Source organism: Siniperca chuatsi, linkage group LG7, assembly GCF_020085105.1.
Source record: "Siniperca chuatsi isolate FFG_IHB_CAS linkage group LG7, ASM2008510v1, whole genome shotgun sequence".
Lineage (NCBI taxonomy): Eukaryota > Metazoa > Chordata > Actinopteri > Centrarchiformes > Sinipercidae > Siniperca > Siniperca chuatsi.
The window spans coordinates 14,919,731-14,940,852 of NC_058048.1; the positions used below are offsets into that span (position 1 = coordinate 14,919,731).

At 42.5% G+C, this 21,122-nt stretch overlaps 1 protein-coding gene across 1 annotated transcript in view; it reads left to right on the plus strand.

Annotated features, from left to right (window-relative positions):
- The first annotated feature begins 972 nt into the window (after positions 1 to 972).
- The window catches only part of LOC122879463 (rho guanine nucleotide exchange factor 17-like), a 69,811-nt gene continuing 49,661 nt past the window's right edge, over positions 973 to 21,122 (plus strand). Inside the window, exons 1-2 of the mRNA XM_044203578.1 lie at positions 973 to 1,256; positions 1,401 to 6,826. Of these exons, the coding sequence (XP_044059513.1) occupies positions 1,511 to 6,826 (5,316 nt within the window). The 5' untranslated portion in view covers positions 973 to 1,256; positions 1,401 to 1,510. The remainder of the gene's footprint in view (positions 1,257 to 1,400; positions 6,827 to 21,122) is intronic.

Genomic DNA, 21,122 nt, shown 5'->3' on the forward strand with positions numbered 1-21,122 from the left:
GACCAATGAAAGGCTGATGTATTTGGCAAGGTGGCTAACAACATTTGTAGCCAAATGAAACGTTAACACAGTTTCACCTGGTAACATGACAGTGTCTGGTAGAGATTTCCTTGGAATTTAGTGGGCAAAATTCATATCCCAAAACTTGAATCTGAGCTTCCAAACTGAACAAAGATAAACTTAAATATTAAAAACAGCCAACAGTTGGTGAATATGTAGTGAAAATACTTTGAAGCATTTCTATATGGTTAATTGCTTAAAATTGTGTAGGTAATTTAGCAAAAGTCCTATCAAATTATAAAAACAACTGAATCCCGCTTGTAGACGGAGTCATTGTGATTGATTGTGATTTCGCTTGATTTAAGCTCCATTATCTACCACCAATGTGCGGACATTTTACAGGTCGGACTGTGGAGGGCGCTGCAGTCAGCGTCTGCTCTCCTCTGAGGGAATGAAACACAGAATTCCTCTCTGGAACAAAAGGACCTGTTGACCAGACAGCCTCATGGGAAGCACCACAGAGGGGTTATTGTGCATGAGTGAAAACTTTTTTTCTTTGCCCCCCCGACACTCACCAATTCACCAACACCATCATAACACACTGTGGTGTACAGAGCTATTGTTAAATATGCAGTTACCAATTTAGTGTTAAATCAAAGTGTATCATTCTCTGACTTCCTCTGTGAGCCTTTTCCTCTGATGACAGAAATACTGTAAACTGTATCTTGGAAATCAATAGTGTGTTTATAGTGATATCATCATAGGGATGTTTCTAAGTTTTACAAATATGCTGCAAGTCCAAAATGTTGTTCAAAAATGTGACAGTGCTACTGTCTTTTTCGCAAGGGAAAGGGCTATAATTACATCTATTTTGTCCACAGTATCTGCCTTCTCCTATCAAAAAAGAAAAAAGCTTTTCCTCTCAATCCCCGAGGGGGCTATGACAGCCCCTATACCCCTAGTCCCGCCCACCCCCTCTGCCCTATCTCAGGCATTAACATGCTAAAAACAACATAAGTCACGGAAAAGCAAATCATGCCAAAATAAGGAATCCACAAACAGTTTGGGAATTAATAGTGAATGATGCGTCGGGCCCGTGCAGGCGTGCTAACCTGGCGATGGGCAGAGGTTTAGAGACAGTATGGGATAACAATGGAAAAGTTGAGTTTGTGAACAGGTTGGGAAAGTTTGGGCCAAAAAAAAAATTGTAGCGCTTTTCCTCTTTGCACGGATGCGGTTTCGAGAATCGACAACATGTAAGTTTTGATAACACAGCAGCACTCATCTACTTACTCACTGAGCTATTTATCACTCATTAACCTCATTACTGTGCAGTCTGAAGCTTTGCCAACAATTAAGTTTTAAAAAGAGTGATTGTTGTTGGGTTTTCATGCCGTTAGGCTGCGTGGGGGAAATGGACCACAATTCCAAAAGGTGCTTGGATCTGTAGCCTAATATCCGTGGAGTTAAAATGTGTGTGTGTGAAATCTAACAAAGAAAGACATGAACAATGGCAGAAAGAGAGAGGAAGAATGCGGCTGTGTACCGCAGCGTCTCTTTCAAAAAGTTGGGGTCCTGGAGCGCCAACAGGAGTGAAGACCAACAACACAAATCAGAGGATCTGGAGGCAGCTGGCGTCGCCCTTCCCCCGGAGCCCAGCAAAGCAGAACAGACCCTGGCGACGCGTAATGTCAGTGTGTCAAGAAAAGTTTCCAAAATCTCTGCCACCACCGCCGGCCTCCCAACCGCAGATCCAAAGAGAGGCTCCTCCACTCCTCTCTCCTCTATTTCTCCATCCATCCGCCAACTCACTGAGAAGTTTAGCAGCAGCGGCTCCGCCGGCACGGATAGAGCCTCACCGGGAGACGGCGCAGCAGTGACGCGAGGGAGCAGTACTTTTCCACGGGCCAGGGGCTCCAGGAGAGACGGGTCTCGGTCTCGTAAATCTTTTCACGAGGACAGCGGTGGTGGATATTTCCAGGATAGTGATAATACTACTGCAGAGTCTCTCACAGACAACAAAGTGCAAAAGTTTCACTCTGGCACCGACTCTGTGTCAGGCTCGGACTCAGAGAAGAAAAGTGAGAAACAGATTTTTTCACGTTTATCAACCGACAGCAGCAGCAACTCTGGTAAGAGAGATTATTCACAGATCAATGCATGTCCCTCTGATCCCAAAAAGACTTTGACCACAGATGAGGAAGAGGATGTTACTGGTAGAGGGGTTCCTTCACCCTGTAAATCTCACAGAAGTTACCTCTCTACACACCACAGTGACTTTATTCCCCTGCACTCTGACAAGTGGCCCAGTGTCACAAAAATTAGACAAATTTTTGATGAGAGACAAGGCAAAGCTACGCAGCAGCACAAGACTGACACTTGTGAGAATTTAAAAGCAGCCGGCAGAGGCCATCTGCACGAGCTCAGCCCCAGTGAGAGTGCTCCTCTCTCGGATAGAAGTGACAAACACTCACCTTGCAGCTCTGCTAATGAAGCCAGTAGCCTGTCTTTGCATGGCAAATGCATAGTTGGAGCACAAAGCAGAGAAAGCAGTACTGCTAAAGAGACTTTTTGTTACGGTATGGACTTTTATTCCAAAGCTGACCACCAGCAGTACTCAAATGATGAGGAGGCAGACATAGAGACACGTAGTTCTAATAAAAACAACGCTTCTGGCAGAAATACATTTCAAAGCAGCAGCAGTAGCAGTTGCACTGGGGGTAGTCACTACCATAGGATTAACCCATCTCCATACAGATCTCATAGTCCCAGCACTGAGGCAGAGGCTGCCCTTAAGACCCCCAGGACAACAGGGTTGACATCTGACCCCAACCCTGACCTTCAACCCCCTGCTACTTTGTCTTGGAGTCGACCGGAGAGCTTAGACACCATCTCCTTCTCCACCTCTCTTCAGCAGCCGACAGTGAGGGAGAGAAGGGATAGACAGGGGGTCGGGCTGCCCAGGGATAGTTTACATTCCTCACATAGCTACTCTAGAGCGCCAGCCCCCACCACCTCCTCCCCCTCCTCTGCTCCAGCTCCAGATAAAGCCATTACCTCCTCCTCCTCAACTGTAGCTCCCTCCACCAAGCTAAGAGCCCCAGCAAAAGTTGCCTCTCCCCTCAGCTCCCGTTGGAGGTTTAGCTCTGGAGACGAAGAGGAGGAGCACACCAGGAAAAGAAGAGGAGGTGGAGGAGGTAGTTGGAGTGTTTCTTCTGGCCCTGCTCCTTTCATCTCCTACAGAGCAGGAGAAAGGGGCACCACAGAGCGAGGAGGCAGCTATTTATCCCGCAGTAAAAATGTCTGCTGGGGAGCTAAGGGCATTGGCAGGTCTTCAGGCAGTGAGGAGGACAGCCCTAGTTCTTTAGGCCCCCACAGTCGAGAGGCAGTGCGCCGCCGCTCGCTGAGAAAGAAGAAGAAGGTCAGTGGAGCTGCTCTAGCAACAGGCCGTGATGATTATGATGATCATGATGGCGAATCAGAAGACAGCGACAGTGACGTGGCCTTGACAATGGAGCACTTAGAGAGGCACCACCAACAAAACACAGGAGGAGAATTTGCGAGAACAGCATCTCGGAGCCATTCTGCAAGAGAACCCTGTAGTCATAGTAACAGAGCCAGGGTACAGCAATGGGAGCGCATCTCCTCACCTGCAACGTCCACAACACTTCCTGGTGTATCACGAGTGTCGAAGGTCAATATCCCCCCATTTGTTTCCAGTCCTGGTGGTTCACGTTGCAGCAGCCGATATTCCAGCACTGAGACACTGAAGGAGGAGGACCAGGCTAGCTGCACCAACCGTACAGCAAATGTGTTTTTTAACCTGGGCGGAGCTGGAGGCAGCACTAGCAAAACTGCGTCCTCGTCCATGCTGAGTAAAACGTACCATGGGAATTTTACCATGTACAGATCCCCAAGCTTTGGCCATGGGGATAACTTCTCCCGTACCCCTGTGCGGGTGCGCCCTAAGGTTGTGCCTACAGTCTCCTCCTTACCTAGTGTACTTTCCAGACAAAGTGGAGTATCTGCAGGGGTTAGGGGTGGTGAGACCATGGCAATAAGGAGGACAACAAGTGGGGATGGGGTCGATGATAATGATAAAAATGTAATATCCATGTCCAACCCCGATATTGCCTCAGAAACTATGTCACTCTTAAGCTTTCTGAAATCTGACCTGTCAGAGCTCAAAGTGCGGAAAACAAGTGGAGACAAATCTGGGGGCGTGGAGGGGTCATCGGTGTACAGGATGGGCTCACGGACTCATGGCGGGACACTTCTACCTTCTGGTCATCGGCCATCACTGAAAGACCTGACCGCCACCCTGCGGCGTGCAAAATCCTTCACTTATTCAGACAAACCCACAACAGCCGTGAGGTGTTGCTTGAAAGGTGGCACCACGAAGAGGAGCTCCTCTGAGCAGCAGCTTGACTTGGATGAGGAGAAGGATGGAGGGAGGGTGTCAGTGTCAGATAGGGAAGTAGAAAGTGATGGGGGTGATTTTAGGGTTGGGAGAGGACAAAGAATGAGGGATTATAGATTTGATGATGAGGAGGAAGTGATGCCTCCATTGCAGGAGAGGTATGTGCAGGAAGCCAGACAGGTCATTCAAGATATCTGCCAGATGAGTACTAGGGAAGATGATGATGTAGATGTAAGGAGAATTGACAATGATTTGGAGGATGAATGTTTCCAGGTCAAGAAAACAAATGAGGAGAAGGAGAAAGCAGGAGTGAGTGTTAAGGATGAGGCAAGGACAGATCAAGAGGCTGAGTTTAAGAACACAAAAGACAGGGATAAACATGAGCGGGAGAGAGAGAACAGGGAGAGGGAGAGGAGCGAGAGGGATGGACAAAGTATGCAGTTGGAGAAGCTAAACAGCAGGGGCACAGTGTACAGGGAGAAGGCAAAAAGACAGAGCAGAGAGACAGAGAGAGCCTTACTGAAGGGCGACTCGGGGGAAAGCATGTTCTATGACCGCTCTGTGGATGAACTTTCGGGCCATGAGTCTAGTTTAACAGATGAAGGGATTGTAACAGAGCCAGAGACAGGCCCTAGTGACCCGTCCGAGAGGTCATTCTTGGGGTCAGCAGGGGATAATCTAGGGTCACGAATTGCTAGGGATGTGCTAGGGCAGCCTGTCACTGTATGGAAGCAATCGGCTCTCCATGAAGCTGAAGGTTTTAAGCAGGATAGAGAAGAGATGACAGAGAACAGCGTGAATTGCACAAATCGTCTGAATGAACTCAGCGCACTTCCCACCTTGCCTCTTTCTGCCTGTACGGCTGAGAGTGACAGTATCATCATGGAGCTGAGCAGCACTGCTGGTATCAACAATGTCAACACTACCACTGAGGAGATCAACACCAACAGCGCTGTGTCGCAGAGGTCAGCAGGCACCGCAGCAGGAGGAGGAGGACTTGAATCCCCTGCGACCCCAAGTGCTATCCGTCGAAGGCGCAAGTTCTCCCCGTCTGGTAATAACAACACAGGCTCAGATTCCAGTAATGGCAGTAATGCAGAGTCAACAATAGCAGCTGTCGGAAATGGGGAGTCCACAGTCTACCGCTCTCTCAGTGACCCCATGCCTCAGCGGCGCTGTTCTGTGGCAGAAGAAGGGAATAACAATTTTTCCTCTGTAGACAGCAACCTGTTAGGATCCCTATCTGTCAAAGGAGGAGGAGGTGCTCCAGAGGCCTCTTCTGTGGCCACCTTGTCAGAATACAAGGGCAGTGTGGCCAGTGACTTGTCAGTTTACAGTGATGGCGGGCTCCGTGATGATGCCGTTCGTGACTACAGTGGGGTGATCAGAAGCATTGTAGCTGAGCCAGGTGCAATGGACAGACTGATGACTGATGACCATGGCAATGGCAAAGCTCCCAAGAAGAAGTCATTCAGTGACCCCAGTCGCCGTAGCGATGCCCCTTTACTTTCCCAGAATGACCCTCAATTCAGAGGGCAGACCGGCATCACTCAGCCAATCAGTGAACTGGATCAACCTGGCCAGATCCCACCTTCCAGCAGTGAGCCAATCCTGAATGAGCAGAGAGAGGAACTGTGGGAGCCAGAAGTTAAGCCTAAACACACATTGGCAACACAAGCACATCGCCATGCAGACAGCAGTAATAAAGTCAAGAAGGCTTGTTCACAGTCAGAATGTATCCCCCACTCTGATAATCATGATGATGATGTAATAGACCAAGGTGCAGAAGAGAAAGAGGTGCAGAAGTTTAACTTTGACTTCAAGCTAGTTGGGGTTCTGTCCCCTAGAATGATTCGTCGCCCCCCCAGAAAGCGTCCAAACAGGCTGGCTCAGTTTTTTTCTCATGAGGACCCATTTGAGTCCCCAGAACTGGGTTCTGAGGAGCAAGGGGATCACAGTGACCAAACAGACCTCACCCCTCCTCTTCCCCCTCCCCCATTGCAATCCAAATCCAAAACCAGGCCCAAGCATGTCCGCCATGCCAGCGAACCCGCCACCTTTATCCCCATCTCCCCACCTCCACACCTCCAGCCACTGAAGGAAGCGGACTGCCTTGCCGTCCGACCCACTGCAGAGCCTCCAACCTTAAGTGAGCCTCCAGGAGACGAGGCCCCATCTCTGGAGGACGTAACCCAGAAATATATTCTGGAACTGAGCACTGCTGAGAGAGACACTGAAGGCCCAGGGCCTCTTCCAGTGGCCAGGGATGGAGCTGAAGGTTCAGTATCAGCTTCAGAGGGGCCCAGCGAGACCAGCACAAGTGGAATTACAGAAGCTGGACCACAGAAGAAGAGCACAGAGGACACTGCATTCACGGCTACCCCACAGAGGACCAAGCCCAGAGTGGTGAGTCTACATATTTTTCTGTCTTTTTATCATTTTCAATGCCATGTTTGAGTGTGTGCAACTGCAAGGCTGGCGTGCTCAAAGCTCTCTTGTTGCATGGTGTCTTTGGCTCTGATGATTAAGTCAAATGGTTATTTGCATCACAGAACTCATATTTGTTACTGTCCCAAATGGTGAAACTGGATTTTTAGTGTATTAATGGAAGATATGTGGGTTTGAGGTAATACCAGTTGTCTTAAAAGGGCCCATAATGTTGTCTAATACAGTTGGGTTGTTCTTATGCCTATGCTTTTATGAAGTGCTGTGAATCAGGACTCGTATGGTTAATTTCAGAGCACATTTGGGAGCTGTGCTATAATACAGAAGCTATTAAAGGCTGAGCAGTGTTAAACAAACATCAGAGGATGTTATTAGTTTGATTAAACAAATCTCAGACAAAGCGCATTAAGGAGTGGACCAAGCCCTGCTGAGTGTGTGTGTCTCATTTATTTGTTTCATCCAATATCGATTGTCTCTGTGCCAGAATTATAGAATCATAGAGAGGGAATATAATAAACAGTTCACCCAAACACAGATTGGGATGTCTGTGATGCTGCATTTACTCAGCAGTGTCTAAACATTGGGAGACTTCTGGCTTGTTATACCATAGCAATACAAAGGTTAACTGACAGGGCTGTGACCAAAAATCAATGTCATGATAAATATACAGAATACATAAAAATAAATGTGTTTTTTTTTTTTTTTAAACAACCACTGGCTAGAGTAAGCATTATGTGCTAAACTTAATTTAGCATAGTATGATCAATCTAAACTTATGTAAATAGTTAAATATAAAGAGAGATGCACACAGTTTATTTTGTAAGGTTTGTTAACAGCAGCCACTCATGAAGTTTGACTTGTGTAACAGTGCAGGGCAGTGGGAACTAAAAGTGTCTGCGTGATTCTATGTATATGCAATGTTCCTTTCTGTGGACTATGTAATTCATTGTCATACAAAGTTACCCTTACTCATAACACACCTCAGAGTGTGTGCGTGCGCACACACACACACACACACACACACACACACACACACACACACACACACACACAGTGTCTCTCCTGGAGGTCTTTGCCTGAAGTCAAAGTTATTGTCTGTGACTCTGAATAGGTGCGGAGAAAGTAAAAACAATATCATCCCGTCTGAGCTCAGGACAGAAGGTTGCAGACACATCATCCAGGGTTTTGCTTTCATGACTGCTTTTTTTTTTTATTGCCGTGGCTATTTTGCAGCCCTGGACTCATTCTGCTCTGGTAGGGAGGCCAAATCTTGCCTGTAGTTACTTGTGATTTGTCACTGTGTATGTTTCAATAATCTGGACCCTGTTGTTTTCATTTGCTAGAAAGAGTATGTCCCTGTTGTTTCGCCTGTCGCTGCTTGACTTTGGAATTCTCTCACAAAGCTGCTTTGCTGCTCATTGATATTATTTACATCTACCGCCCTGATCTTCATTAGCTGTTGATTGTTTTACTCCCTTGCCCACTATCCTTGTTGCCGTAGCGACATTAGCAGTAGCTGGCGAGTGACCTCAACAGGCAGGAAATGGGTTTAGGGAAATGGGAAGTTGTTGTGGATACTGAAGTGTTTGATGATGTCCAGCACTACCGGCTGGCGTGTGCGTATGTGCACTCCATTGTGTTGAGTGTGTGTGCACATTTGTGACTTGTGTCACAAATTATTATACATGTGTGTATTATAATACATGTATGTATTATAAACTGGTTTCCTCTTCTTCTTTCTGCCTGTGTGTGCATGTGCATACTGTTTGTCTGGGATATATCAATGGCTTGTTCAAACGTTTGGAGCCCAGAGTTTTGCCAACCCTCTGTGTTTGGAGCATTGCCCTACAGCTCTGGTGCACGGTGACAGTGTGCGTGTGTGATTTGGACTGAATGTAATAATAACTGTGCCAAGCTAAAATGGAGCACAAGTTATGAGAAAGTAAGGAAGGAGGGAAGAAAGAAAGAAGGTGAGAGAGGGAGAGAACAAGCTTTTTCCTTTTCTGGAAACTGCAGTGTGGCTCGTTTCACTCAAAGCACAGTGCCCGCTTTCTGACATTAAAATCTCTCATTAACGTCATCTTTATCTGTTTCTGATTTTCTTTCTTCACTATTCGTTTGTGCCATTTCTCCTTCCCTTCCCATTTCCTTCATCATTTGTCCAGATGTTGGGTCAGTCAAAGTCTTTAGTCTCAGTCTGAAATACTATATCAGTATGTTGCATTTTCAGCTCATACGCTCACCCCATCTCCCCATTTGTCTTTTTATACTAATTCTCCAGCGTTCCACCTAATGTTTCTTATTCTTCTCTTTGCTGTCTCTCTCTCTCTCTCTCTCTTTCTCTGGAACATTGCAGAGAAGTGAGGTCATAATGTTTGTCTTGGTGTGAGGCAGGCTGCCGAGCCAAATGTCAGGTAGAGAGAGAAAGGGAGTTGGAAGGAAACACATGGCTGGCTAAAAAAAAAAAGTTACAGGATCAAAATAGAACAGAGAGAAAGCTGAAGAATGAAATGGTGAGGGAGGGAGGGAATGAGAGGTAATGGGAGAAGATGGTAGAAAAAGGCTGGTTTTTAGTTCAACCAAAGGTTGAAAATCAATGTCTCGATATCCATCTTGATATATTGTGATTTACTAAAGTATTCAAAACCAACTTGAACATAAAACCTGTAGAAGAAAGGAGTGTTGGCTCTATTTCGTCAAGTAGTCCACTTAGTTAGCACAGTTTGTCCAGTCATTGTAAAATGAGCACCTCTCAGGTACAGAACAGCTCTTCCTTCACAGCAGCTGAACAGACAGGTTCAAACAAATAGTACTGTAACTATTACTGAAAACAACAGTGTCTGCTCTTTTGTTGAAGACGTCAAATACGATACACACATTGATGGATTATTATTCCTCTTGAATAAGTGTGTGTGTTTCCTGTACTGTTTGAGTAGTTTTCACTTTAGCAGGCAGCAGGAATGTTGCCCATCTTTCCTGCTCCTCTTGTTGCATAACAGTCTCCAACTCCAAGAGCTGAAGACTCCCAAGGATTTTTGTGTTGTCATGCTTTAGTGAACATATTTTAATATGGTATAATTTAAGTTTTGGTACTGGTTCTAAAACAATACTTTTTTGGGCAGTTTACTTGTATAAAAGTGTTTATCTCTAAAACCCTGATTTGATTTAACAAGATAAGCCAAACGTATCAAATGCATTAGTGTTAAATTTTGTCTACCTAACTAACTACTTAACTACCTGCTTAAATAAAATTAGCAACATCCCTATTTAAATCAGGATCTATGATAAAAATAAGTAAACAAGACTAAGAATCTGGTCAATCATTCAATGCTAATTTCAGGTACTTGTAATCGCTGCTACAGACATTTTAGTCTCTACTCAATTATGTATTTTCCTGCATATCCTTGAAATGAACAAAGGACAGCTGTCTAGTACCACACTCTTTCTTCTGTGACTCAGAGTCACATAAAATAATGTATCCAATGTATTACCTTTTATCCCATTGATGAGGCCAATGCAGGTTTAAAGAGGATGCTAGCAGGAGTGCTAATGGGAGAAGGAGAGAGGGAAATAGAATGCCAGAGAGAAAGAAAGGAGACAGAAAGATTGGTCTGTGCTATGCTCTGCATGGATTAGGTCTAAAAGCACAGTGTTTATAGCTTCAGATTTATGACTGACTTTGTTTTATCAGGCCACCCACATGGAATCAAATACTTTCTCTCTGCCCGGTCTTTTTTTCTTTCACTCCCGTGTTGCAATCCCCATTCCTCCCCAGATGTAGTTAAACTGGAGAGGAACAGTAAAAGTAGAGATGTGCATATACTGAAGCAGTGAGCTGGTTTGCTCTTGGCTCATAGGTTTGAAATAATTATTGAGGGGCTAAAACAGGCTAATTGTTTTTTAGAATAAGGATGTTCTTGGGTGTTCTCAGTTAAACAAACAGAACCAACATCAGAATCAACTTGTTTTGTCTAATGGTTTTGTGAGGGTCCAGCAGAACCAATGGAGTTCCTGCTAATGTACCTCTATTCTGTAATAAAAAAAACTGTGGTAGAAAATGCACCATCAAACCTTTCTATTTTGTAATCAATGGAGAGGAAGGACATTACCCAATGAGCAACTTGCTCCTTTTGAAAGCAGACTTAAAAGTAAAGGTTAAAGGACACATTACGCACACACACACAAAGGATATAGTGTGGGTGTTTGTTTTTTTTTTTACATGCAAAGGTCAACACAGATTTAGTGAGGTTCAAAAGGTGAGGGACGCTAAGCGAGGTAAAGGTGAAGTAGAGATGAAAGGATGTGGTTTGTTCTGGTTGAAGGTCTCCATGACTCAGCAGATGAGAGGGAAGAGGTGGGATGAATCAGAAGATCAAAAGGCCACACTGCAGATATCTGTGGTTTCATTGATACATAGGCAGCCTCTGATGGTAGACATTTTGAGTTTACTTTTGCCAGTGGAGGTGGAAAACTGCACCTAAAAACTTATACGTAAAAGGATGGATCACTGTACTGAGAGTGTGGTGTGAGAAAATGTGATGGCATCCATGTAGATCTTACTGGTTGAGTCGATTTTTAATATAACCAGCATATCACTTAAAAGCAACAAAAAAGGAACGTTGGGACTAAACTGGATCCTTCATGTTTGCTATGGTTTCTGTTCCTATGTGGATAAGGTCCCAAGAGAGCGGAGAACTTTGGAGAGAAAACGTCCCCTACCTCCAGCCATCTTGTCCTCTACTCACACAAACACACGCAAAATGTTTTGCCTTTCTCTCTCACACACAGAGCCTGGTGTATTGCTTTTGGGAAAGGCACAACAAAAATGTTTTGTGTTCCTCTGAGTAAGGATTTCTGAAGTAATTTTGATAGATAACTAACCATAGAACACAAATCATAAGCTCCTTGCTGCAGAAGAGTCGAGTAAACATATTTTTATGTGCACTGACCTCCTGCAGTCGGGCAGCTGCTCCTGGTCTAGAAATAGTCTAGCACATAACACCCTGTAAAACGTCAAATGTCATTTTACACACTTTTACACGTTTTTTGTACAGATTAAACAAATGAGTAATGTGTTAATTCTTGAGCTTTGGAGGTGCTGGTAGACAGATTTTGTTACCTTTTGGACAGAGCCAGGCTAGCTGTTTAAAATTGTTTCCAGTCTTTGTGCTAAGCTAAGCTAACCGGCTGCTGGCTCCAGCTACATAACAGACAGATATGAGAGTGGTGGCGATCTTCAATTCAAAATTCAATTAAATTTTATTTACACAGCGCCATTTTATAACAGAAGTTATCTCATTGCACATTTCCTATAGAGCAGGTCTAGGCCGTACTCTTTATAATATTATTTACAGAGACCCAACAAATCCCACCATGAGCAAGCATTTGGCAACAGTGGCAAAGAAAAACTTACTTTTTAAGCGTCAGAGAGAGAGAGAGAGAGAGAGAAATAAGCCATTTCCCAAAATGCCGAATTATTCCTTTTAACTTTCTTCAGTCCTGTTTCCTCCTTTTTAAACAGTTTTTTACACGTCTACACATGACTTTAATTTCAAGAATTAAAAAAAATTAAATGCACACCACATTTAGCTTGTAGCAATACTAATAAAGGTAATTTAGGTTAAAATCATTGGCCTAGCAAGTGTGAGAATAATAAAGGTTTTATTTTTTTTAAAATGCACATAAGCTCAACTGACAATTGTGTCACTGTAAACAAATCACAACATGAGGCTCCATCTGGTTTCTCACAGTGGGGGAAGAAACTCTGTGGGAACACAGTTCTGGATGTCCTTGCCCTTGGTTGATGACAGTTGCAAAATGCTTTGAAAATGTTTAACTTTTCCTTTTAAGGAGAGCTCCTGGATTTTTTTTTTTTTGTGACTGTAGCTCGCCAGTGGAAAGTCATTTCAGACAATTTAAACCTGTGAACAGGGGCTATTTGGATTCTTCTTCTATCTTCTTTTCCTCTTTGGTGTCCTCATTTCTTGTCCCAGTCGCTGCCCTCCTGACTGTCTCTTTCTTTGTGTGGATCCACCCAGTGTAATTACAGAGCAGTTTGCTTATGTAAGGAAAGCCTCCTCTGAAACAGCACTTTCTAGCAGAGCTGCTATTTCAGCTTTTTTTTTTTGTGCGCACAGGCAGATTTCTACATACTAAAGTGTGTGTTTGTGTGTATATATGTTTGTAAGTGACGTAAATAATGGATAATGAATACTGGTTTCACCTGGTTCTTACACTACTTTGAAATTGGGGTCATCTGTTAAAGATTGTTTTTGGGGTGTGCCATAGATACACGGTATATCTTTGGCAGGGTTTCTCTCAGTTGTGTTAGTCTTCCCTGTAGTTTTCTGTCCGAGTCATACATCTGCAGTCCACGTGGCCACAAAGATGTCTAATGTGAGGAGTCTTCAGTTTGTTGATGATTCACCTATTGCACGGCTGCACTGTTGGCTGCCATGTCCTAAGTGGAATCCCCTAAGGTTTACATTATAGCTGGTGCTAATTGTTTTCTTCAAAAAAGGAAATATGTAAAAATGCCTCAAAATACTTTACATGCCACAAAAAAAAATCTATTCCAGATACATAGAAGAAGTCAAGGGATAACAACTTACAGGTCCTACTGGATCAGCTGTACACACAGATTAGGCCCATTAGTTTTGTCTGTCAGCATTTAACCTTAATAATGTGGTGGACACCAGCCTACTATGTTTGTGCAAGGTAAATGCTTTATTGTCATTCTACACTAGCCTACGTTGCACTTGCCAGCCAGCAGTTCAAAGTCTCTCTGTTTCTGTTTTATTTTGTTCAAACAATAACAAAATGTTAGAATTTAAACGATTTGTTGATTAATTGTTCATTCAGTCAATTGATTTTGAAATTGTCTATCCTTAAAGGGACAGTTCACCCCAAAAACAAAAATACCTATTTTTCCTCTTACCTGTAGTGCTATTTATCCATCTAGATTGTTTTGGTGTGAGTTGCCGAGTTATGGAGATATCGGCTGCAGAGATGTCTGCATTTTTGAATATAATGGAACTAGATGGCACTCGGCCTGTGGTGCTCAAAGCGCCAAAAAAATACATTTGAAAAACGATTGTTCCTACATGAAACTGCTCACAACAAATCTGTGGATTATCTTGAGTACTGTCATGATTTCTGTAAAGAGACATTGCTTTTGAGTTTTTCAAATGTATTTTTTTTTTACGCTTTGAGCACCACAAGCCGAGTGCCATATAGTCCCATTATATTAAAAAAATGCAGACATCTCTACAGCCGATATCTCCAAAACTCGGCAACTCACACCAAAACAATCTAGCTTCTCAAATATGAAGATTCGCTGCTTTTCTGTATTTTGAATAATAGCAAACATTTTGGCCTCGTCAGAAAAGGCTTTGTGATTTGAAGATGTCACCTTTTGCAGTGTTTCGAGATTTAATAGATTGAACTGTTAATCACTTAATTTAAAAAAAATTAGTTTTGATAATAAAATAATCAATAGTTGCAGCCCTCATGGCACAGGTGGTGTTACTTAATCAGTGGTAATGATATCAATGCATGTACATGAGCTATGACTCCTGCAGCTGGAGCCACAGTAGAAAATACCCCCTGTTCTAGCTAGCCTCTTTTCCTTTTCCTCTAGCTTCTGTAACTCAGTGTGTTTTCTTATAGAGGGTTTATTTGTCTTTCTGCCTTTAGCTGAAACATGTTCCTGGGGTTATTTACCAATGTACTTGACAGTAAAATGTTAGTGCTTCAAAGTGTTAGCAAAATATAACAATCGTTGTTTTGTTAGCTTTCAACAGCTAATGCTCCCTTGAGTTTTGATGGTGTGCTAATGACCGTGGCCAATGGGATATACTTCTAACAGACAATGACAGTGTTGGCCTGGGTTGACAAAAATAAGCAGCAGCATTAGCATGTATCCTCTAAGTTAGCTAATAAATAAGTATTAAAGAGCTCCACTGTGTGAATTTAAAATCGTAATCAAGCATTGGAAATAAGTTAAATACATTTACTCATGTTATGGATAGTTAAAATCTTTTTTCATTTTGTATTTTGACTTTAAGATGTTTCTGTCAGCTTGGCCCCATCTGCTGCTGTTTTGTCGTTTTGTGTCTGGGAGGGCTCTCTCATTGCAGGACTCACAGTCTCAGGTAAGAGACCTGAGAGTCCTAAGAATTGGTACCACTTGACGTGAGTAACAGATACGGCCTTGTGTCAAAAAAAGAATTAGCCAATGCTAGGGCTAGCAAAGCTACTGTGGACACAATGTCGAAAATCTCAAAGTGCTTTGTCTTTGATTGATGTAAAAGTTATGTGACACCACACCTGTCCATGATGGGCGAAATTATGATAATTAACATGTCGGAAATCCTCAGTTTATTTTAGAGAAAATTAATGAGTGTTTTATTATATTGTGAATAGTGAATGCGTGAATGAGGGAGTGATTTTGGACACAGCAGGAGTCAGCTTGATATACAAAGTGAGAGCCAAATCCTTCCCTGTAACACGTTTTTAACTTTAGGGACCACTCAGTCCAGTATTTTAACTTCACTGCCCAACGACAATTCATTATCAAAGCTCACTTTGTCAACCAGTTAGCTGGTTGCTGTGTGACATACTCCACTGTGCATATTGTCGGTCAGTCAGGGCTTTCATTAAAATCTGCATTTAGTATTTTGAATAACTTGTAATGATAAAAAACAAACACTGTTTTGGATATCCAAAGCTGTTAGGTTTTGAAAACCAAAGAATAGTTTATCAAATAGTACTAGTCAATTGCCATAACACTGCCATAGACACACTCAAAAAGCAGAGAAAGTGGACAGTCTATAGTTACATTATTACGCATGCATATGTTAGTATGGGTTTGTGTATGCACATATCTCTTTGTGAACTGATTTTCATGGACGTGGTGCCTTCGTCTACCCCTGTCAATCACACAATGGTACAACTGTGTCACCCGTGCAACGTGTAGCATAGTTTACTGCGTGGTCGGACACACACACACACACACACACACACACACACACACACTGTTATACAGGGTTTAGGCCTTGGTCTAACTGTGGGTTGACTGGGCCGTTCAGTCCTATTCTCTCACTTGTCTTTTATCATCCAGAGAAACATGACAGTAGAAACACTCTGCTTCTTCCTCCCTTCTCTGTTTCTGTCCTTGTCTTCCTTTCACCCTCTCCTTCTTCTGCCTTATGGCATCAGTCCGCCGGTTTGGATCATGCTCTAGCTGCCAGTTGAGAAACTCTCGCCAAAATGGGAATGGGAGAAGCTCGAAGTGTCGGAGTGTTGTTCCCGAGTGGCTGCTGGGATCTCGGATTAAGGCGCAGGGAGAGGAGGAGGATGTTTGGAAAGGAGAGAAAGGAGCAGCTAAGGCCAAAGCGGCATCACAGGCAGGTGGTGTTGCTCCTCTGTGTGTTTGTATGGGATGCAGTTTAAGACATGTTGGATCCAACGTCTTCAGTTGAGTCACATTGTTCTTTTCTTGATATTTTTTCTTATCCAGTCAAGTAGTTTAGTATTTTGTGACATAAAACATGAATTTCATCAAACGCAGGGTTGTCTTATTTGCGATTAAAACTTTACCCAAAAATTATTAAAAATTAACCCAAAAAATGATATTGCGAAGTAAGTTGTGTGTGTTTGTACAGTGTATGTGTGTGGATTGTTGGCTGCTGAATCAGCGGTTAGATAAGTCTCTTGTAATGTTTAGGTCTACGCTGCTGTTTAGTGACATCACCCTTATGTGGATTTCATCATGGTGTCATTACATCGTCTTCAGGACGTGGATGACATCACTGTAGAGCACTGTCAGTTTAAGACTGCGTTTTTCTGAAGGAATTTAGTCTCATCAGTTTCCAGTTTTACAGACAATTCACAGGACAAAAGGCTACAAATCAATGGTACAATAAATTTGTCAAAAGTAGAATATTTTTTATGGATTTCAAATGAGATGGGTGAAGACTAAAAACAAAAAACTTTTTAGTGCTTGTGTTTCTTATAACTTTTTAATCCACAAAAATGATTTTATTTCATGATTATATTTTTAGAGTAACAATACTTGACATTTATTACTCTGCAACATGGACTGATGTGTTACAAATGATTCAACCTATACCCATCTCATTAAAGTTTACTGTTGTTCTTCTGTTTTCTGTGCTCCACAGAAAGTGGTGCATTGCATATTTCCAGAAGCAGTAAATGTGGTGACTTCGGTATAAAAGAATTGCATAATCAGTATTAGCAGTAGTAGCCACCATGCCTGCACAAAATAAGATAAGAGCAGTACTTTACAGGTAACAGTTTGCTACCTGGAAAACCCTAATTGGTGTGTTCATGCAGACAAAATATATGTTTGGAGATCAAAGTAATGTGGCACATACTTTGATCACTGTACAGACTTTTTGGCCAGACTAGTCAGAATATTTGTACGGCTTTGTTCACTACTTCCCACTACACCTCACCTGCAATTTAATAGTCCCAGAATTTAATTATTGAGCCCTCACTTTGCTTTTGTGAAACATTATGTATTATACCAGCGATCAACACTCAGGCTAGAGTTTAGTCTTTTGTAGTCAAATTGATCTGTGTTTTTAAATTCCAAACAGTCCAAATGAGTGACCTGTTTCCTGTCCCTGCCCCCTCACAGGTGAGCGTTGAGAGGCTTGGTCTCTCTGGCCGCTGCCAACCTTTGTACTTAAGTACAACATTTTGTTCCAAGATGAGTTTTGACAAAACTACGAGTCAGACTGAAAATATGTTGACCTTACCTCAACCGAGAAAACTTAGACATGTTTGTGTGTACGTGTGTGTGTGTGTTAGTGTGAATGAGAGAAAGACAGAAGTAGAAAGAGGCATGGGACTACTGTGTGTGTGTGTGTGTGTGTGTGTGTGTTTCAATGACTTTGATGCCAAATAGAAAAATGTAAAAGACGAAGGGGCTTCTAACTCCCCTGCCTCCCTCCATGTGTCTTTTTCTTTCTGTCCCTGTCTCTCTCTTTCTCTCTCCTCTGTCTCTCTCTCTGACTCTTACTTTAACTTTCCCATCGTCACTCCTCCTGTCTGTGCTGTGGCTTGCTAGTAGATATGGATCTAAGAATCTGAGGCTAATGGCAAGTTTTTAACAAGTTCATACAAACACAGAACTATCAGCACTGATGTCAGACAAAGTCAGTGATTCTCAACCTTTTTTGGCTTTTGACCTTTTAAAGCAAAACGCTGTCCGTGATGAGTGATGACTCCTTGGATTATTTAATTTGAAAACTGTTTAAAAATGAAATATTTGAGAAAAGTCGCAAAAACAAAACATTTATGTAGCAGAAATATGTTTTGGTGTTTAATCAGTGTGTGTATGTGAACTAAACTGTAGGTTTCAGTGACTGTGAGAACATTTGTTTGAAGTGATAAGAAGCCATTAAATGTCACTTGAGTCACAATGTCACACACATCAGTTCCCATCAGTTGTTTACAGAGGTTTTAAAATACAATTGAGAATAAACTCTGGTAATAATTAGGTTAAGGGTTTTGGAAACATGGTTGATTAAAGGAGAGTATTTTGCATCAGATTGTATTTTCTAAGGTCACATCCTGTAAGACCTGGGGGTCGGTCCTCCAAGGGGTCACAAAATAAATCTGAGAGGTTGCGAGATGATTGACAAGATAGGAATTAAAGGAATAAATTGACATTTTTACACTTTGGTTTTCATACAGATTAAACAAACGAGCTTCACATGTCAATTTGTGAGTTTTAAAGGTGCTGGCAGACGGATTGCTACCTTTGAACAGAGCCAGGCTAGCCTTTTCACTTTGCTTCCAGTCTTTATGCTAAACTAAGCTAACTGGCTGCTGGCTGTAGCCTTATATTCAACAGACAGACATGAGAGTGGTATCAATCGTTCCACCTAACTCTCCAATAAAAAGCATATAACCATAAATTCCCAAAATTACGAATTGTTTCTTTTCTTTTTTGCTTGCAGAGTTTTACCTCTTCCTGTCTCTCGAAAGCTCACTTTGGTTGGAAATGCTCACAACACATAGACATATGCAACCTGTGAGGAGGGGTCGGGAGTAGAGGTGGCGTCAGGGAACCGCTGCTATACGAAGTGATCACCTTGACTGATTACAAGTCTATTTAAAAATAATTTTGGATGCACTAATACCCTATCTGGCATTAGATCCAAATGAATTAATCCTGCAAGTTTATCACGCAGAGTCACTGTTGGCAGTGATGGAGTTACAGTAGATACACCTCCAATGTGTGTCAGGACTTAATTTTGGCATGGATGCTGCTGTTAATGTGAAATACTTGAACCAGAACCAACAGTAACTGATCTTTGTCTGAGTATAAATGTATAAAAGTGAAACTAGCTAGCTTTTTTAACCTTTGCTAGCAACCCCTTTGAATTATGAAGTTTTGTGTGTGTGTGCATATGTGTGTGTGCTGACCTGCTGTCCCTTGGCTGTCTGTCCCACATTCAACCAACGGTGTGGAAATGTAGCCAAATATAACAGCAGTAATCACTGTGGCACTGATGATGGTTAATGATGATGACTGCCATTTATCTGGAGATTGGAGGGGGGTGTGTGTGTGTGTGTGTCCAAAGGTATGTTTGAAGGGCTCACACAAAGCTCCCATCACCCAGTGACAGCCAGGGGGTTGTGGGTAATCGGGTCTGTCTGTCCTGAAACAATGTCGTCCTTCTTCACTCCTCAATAGGCTTCTTATTTTCAACCAGGCCTCGACTTTTTCTCCCCTCAAACATTTTATTCACCAGTTGGCATTTCAATTGTGTGGTTCTGAAATGTTATTGTGAAAGGAGGAGAGAAATGATTTAAGGTTCACACAGTGTGCTACAGAGATGCCATTCGCATTAAACATCACTGGAGCACATATTTTCCTGAGAATTGTCAGACCAGGACTAAATCTTTGTAACTGATCTCCAGTGTAATAAAAACAGCAGGATTGTTTGCCATTTAGGGACCTAAAACACATGCCTGTGGTAAAATGTGGGGGTCCAAACCCAAAAGTTCAACAACCACAGGTGAAATGGGAACAAATACTAGTGGGTCTGACACCTTTCACACACACATTATAGCATCCATTGTCATTTTGTTGCACTGTTGTCACGTCATCCTGGTCACATCTCTGTTGTATCATCTAGTTATCTAGCGGACGTTCATGCTTTTGGTGCAGCTAAAACTCTCACTGAAAACTTTCAAGGTTGTGAATGATGGCAGAGTAGACAAAACACTTGTGATAAGAAGATGCCATGTTCCTAAAAATAGCTCACATTCTGACCTTGAAGTTTTAAACCAATTGTCGAGGCTTAAAGGGATTAGTGCGTCCTTGTAGCCATCAGGTGATTTTTATACATTTTATTTGTCGCAAATAATTTGTTTGCACTTCTCTTTGTTCTGAGGTTATCACGTGAATGACAACACAATGACATCACCAACTTTCTCTAAGTTCTTTTTCATTATCAGCTGTCTTTTCTGAATATTTTTTCATCATTTGTCCCTGTGTTTACATATTAAACAGGCCTCTCAGTCAGTTGCGAGTGACGTATGCGTCCCACCCACGTCATTTTCACTGGAAGCAGAAGCTGCAGTAGATTAGATTAGATTCAACTTTATTGTCATTACACATGTACAAACGAAATGCAGTGTATGTCTAACCAGAAGTGCAATAAGCAAGTGCAGGATATAGGATAAAGTGATTGGCTCGGTTTTTTCTCCAACCACGAATACAGCCATTGCTGCTGCTTTCCTACCTTTTTCCAAAGGAGTGCAGGTCACGATGTCATCTGTTGTAGTTCAAAACCTCAGACACAGATCACTTCTGCTGCAGTTAAGGCATCTGTCTAAAAATGTAAATTACAGTCATGCTACCATTCAGGTTAATGTGAAAGAAAAGACTCTTGCAGCATAATTGTGTCTCAGTAGAAAACCGCATTATTAGCCTGTGATCTATGTGGCAGCCCTCCTGTCCCTGCCACTTTCTAGTAAAGCAAAACTGAAAAATGAAGCTAATAAATGGCTTCAGCTCTGCACTTCTTCATACAGATTTGAAAAACCTATTCTTTATATATGACAAACATGCAATATTGGCTTTTAATTTGAAAAATGTGTGGAGAGGTGAAAACAACATGGATCCTGCCTTTTAAGGAGCTATTTCTTCTGTGTTATCCTTCTCGCAGGAACCATAATTGTCTTCATTGAGAGGGCAGGGCAGGAAGTGGGTTTG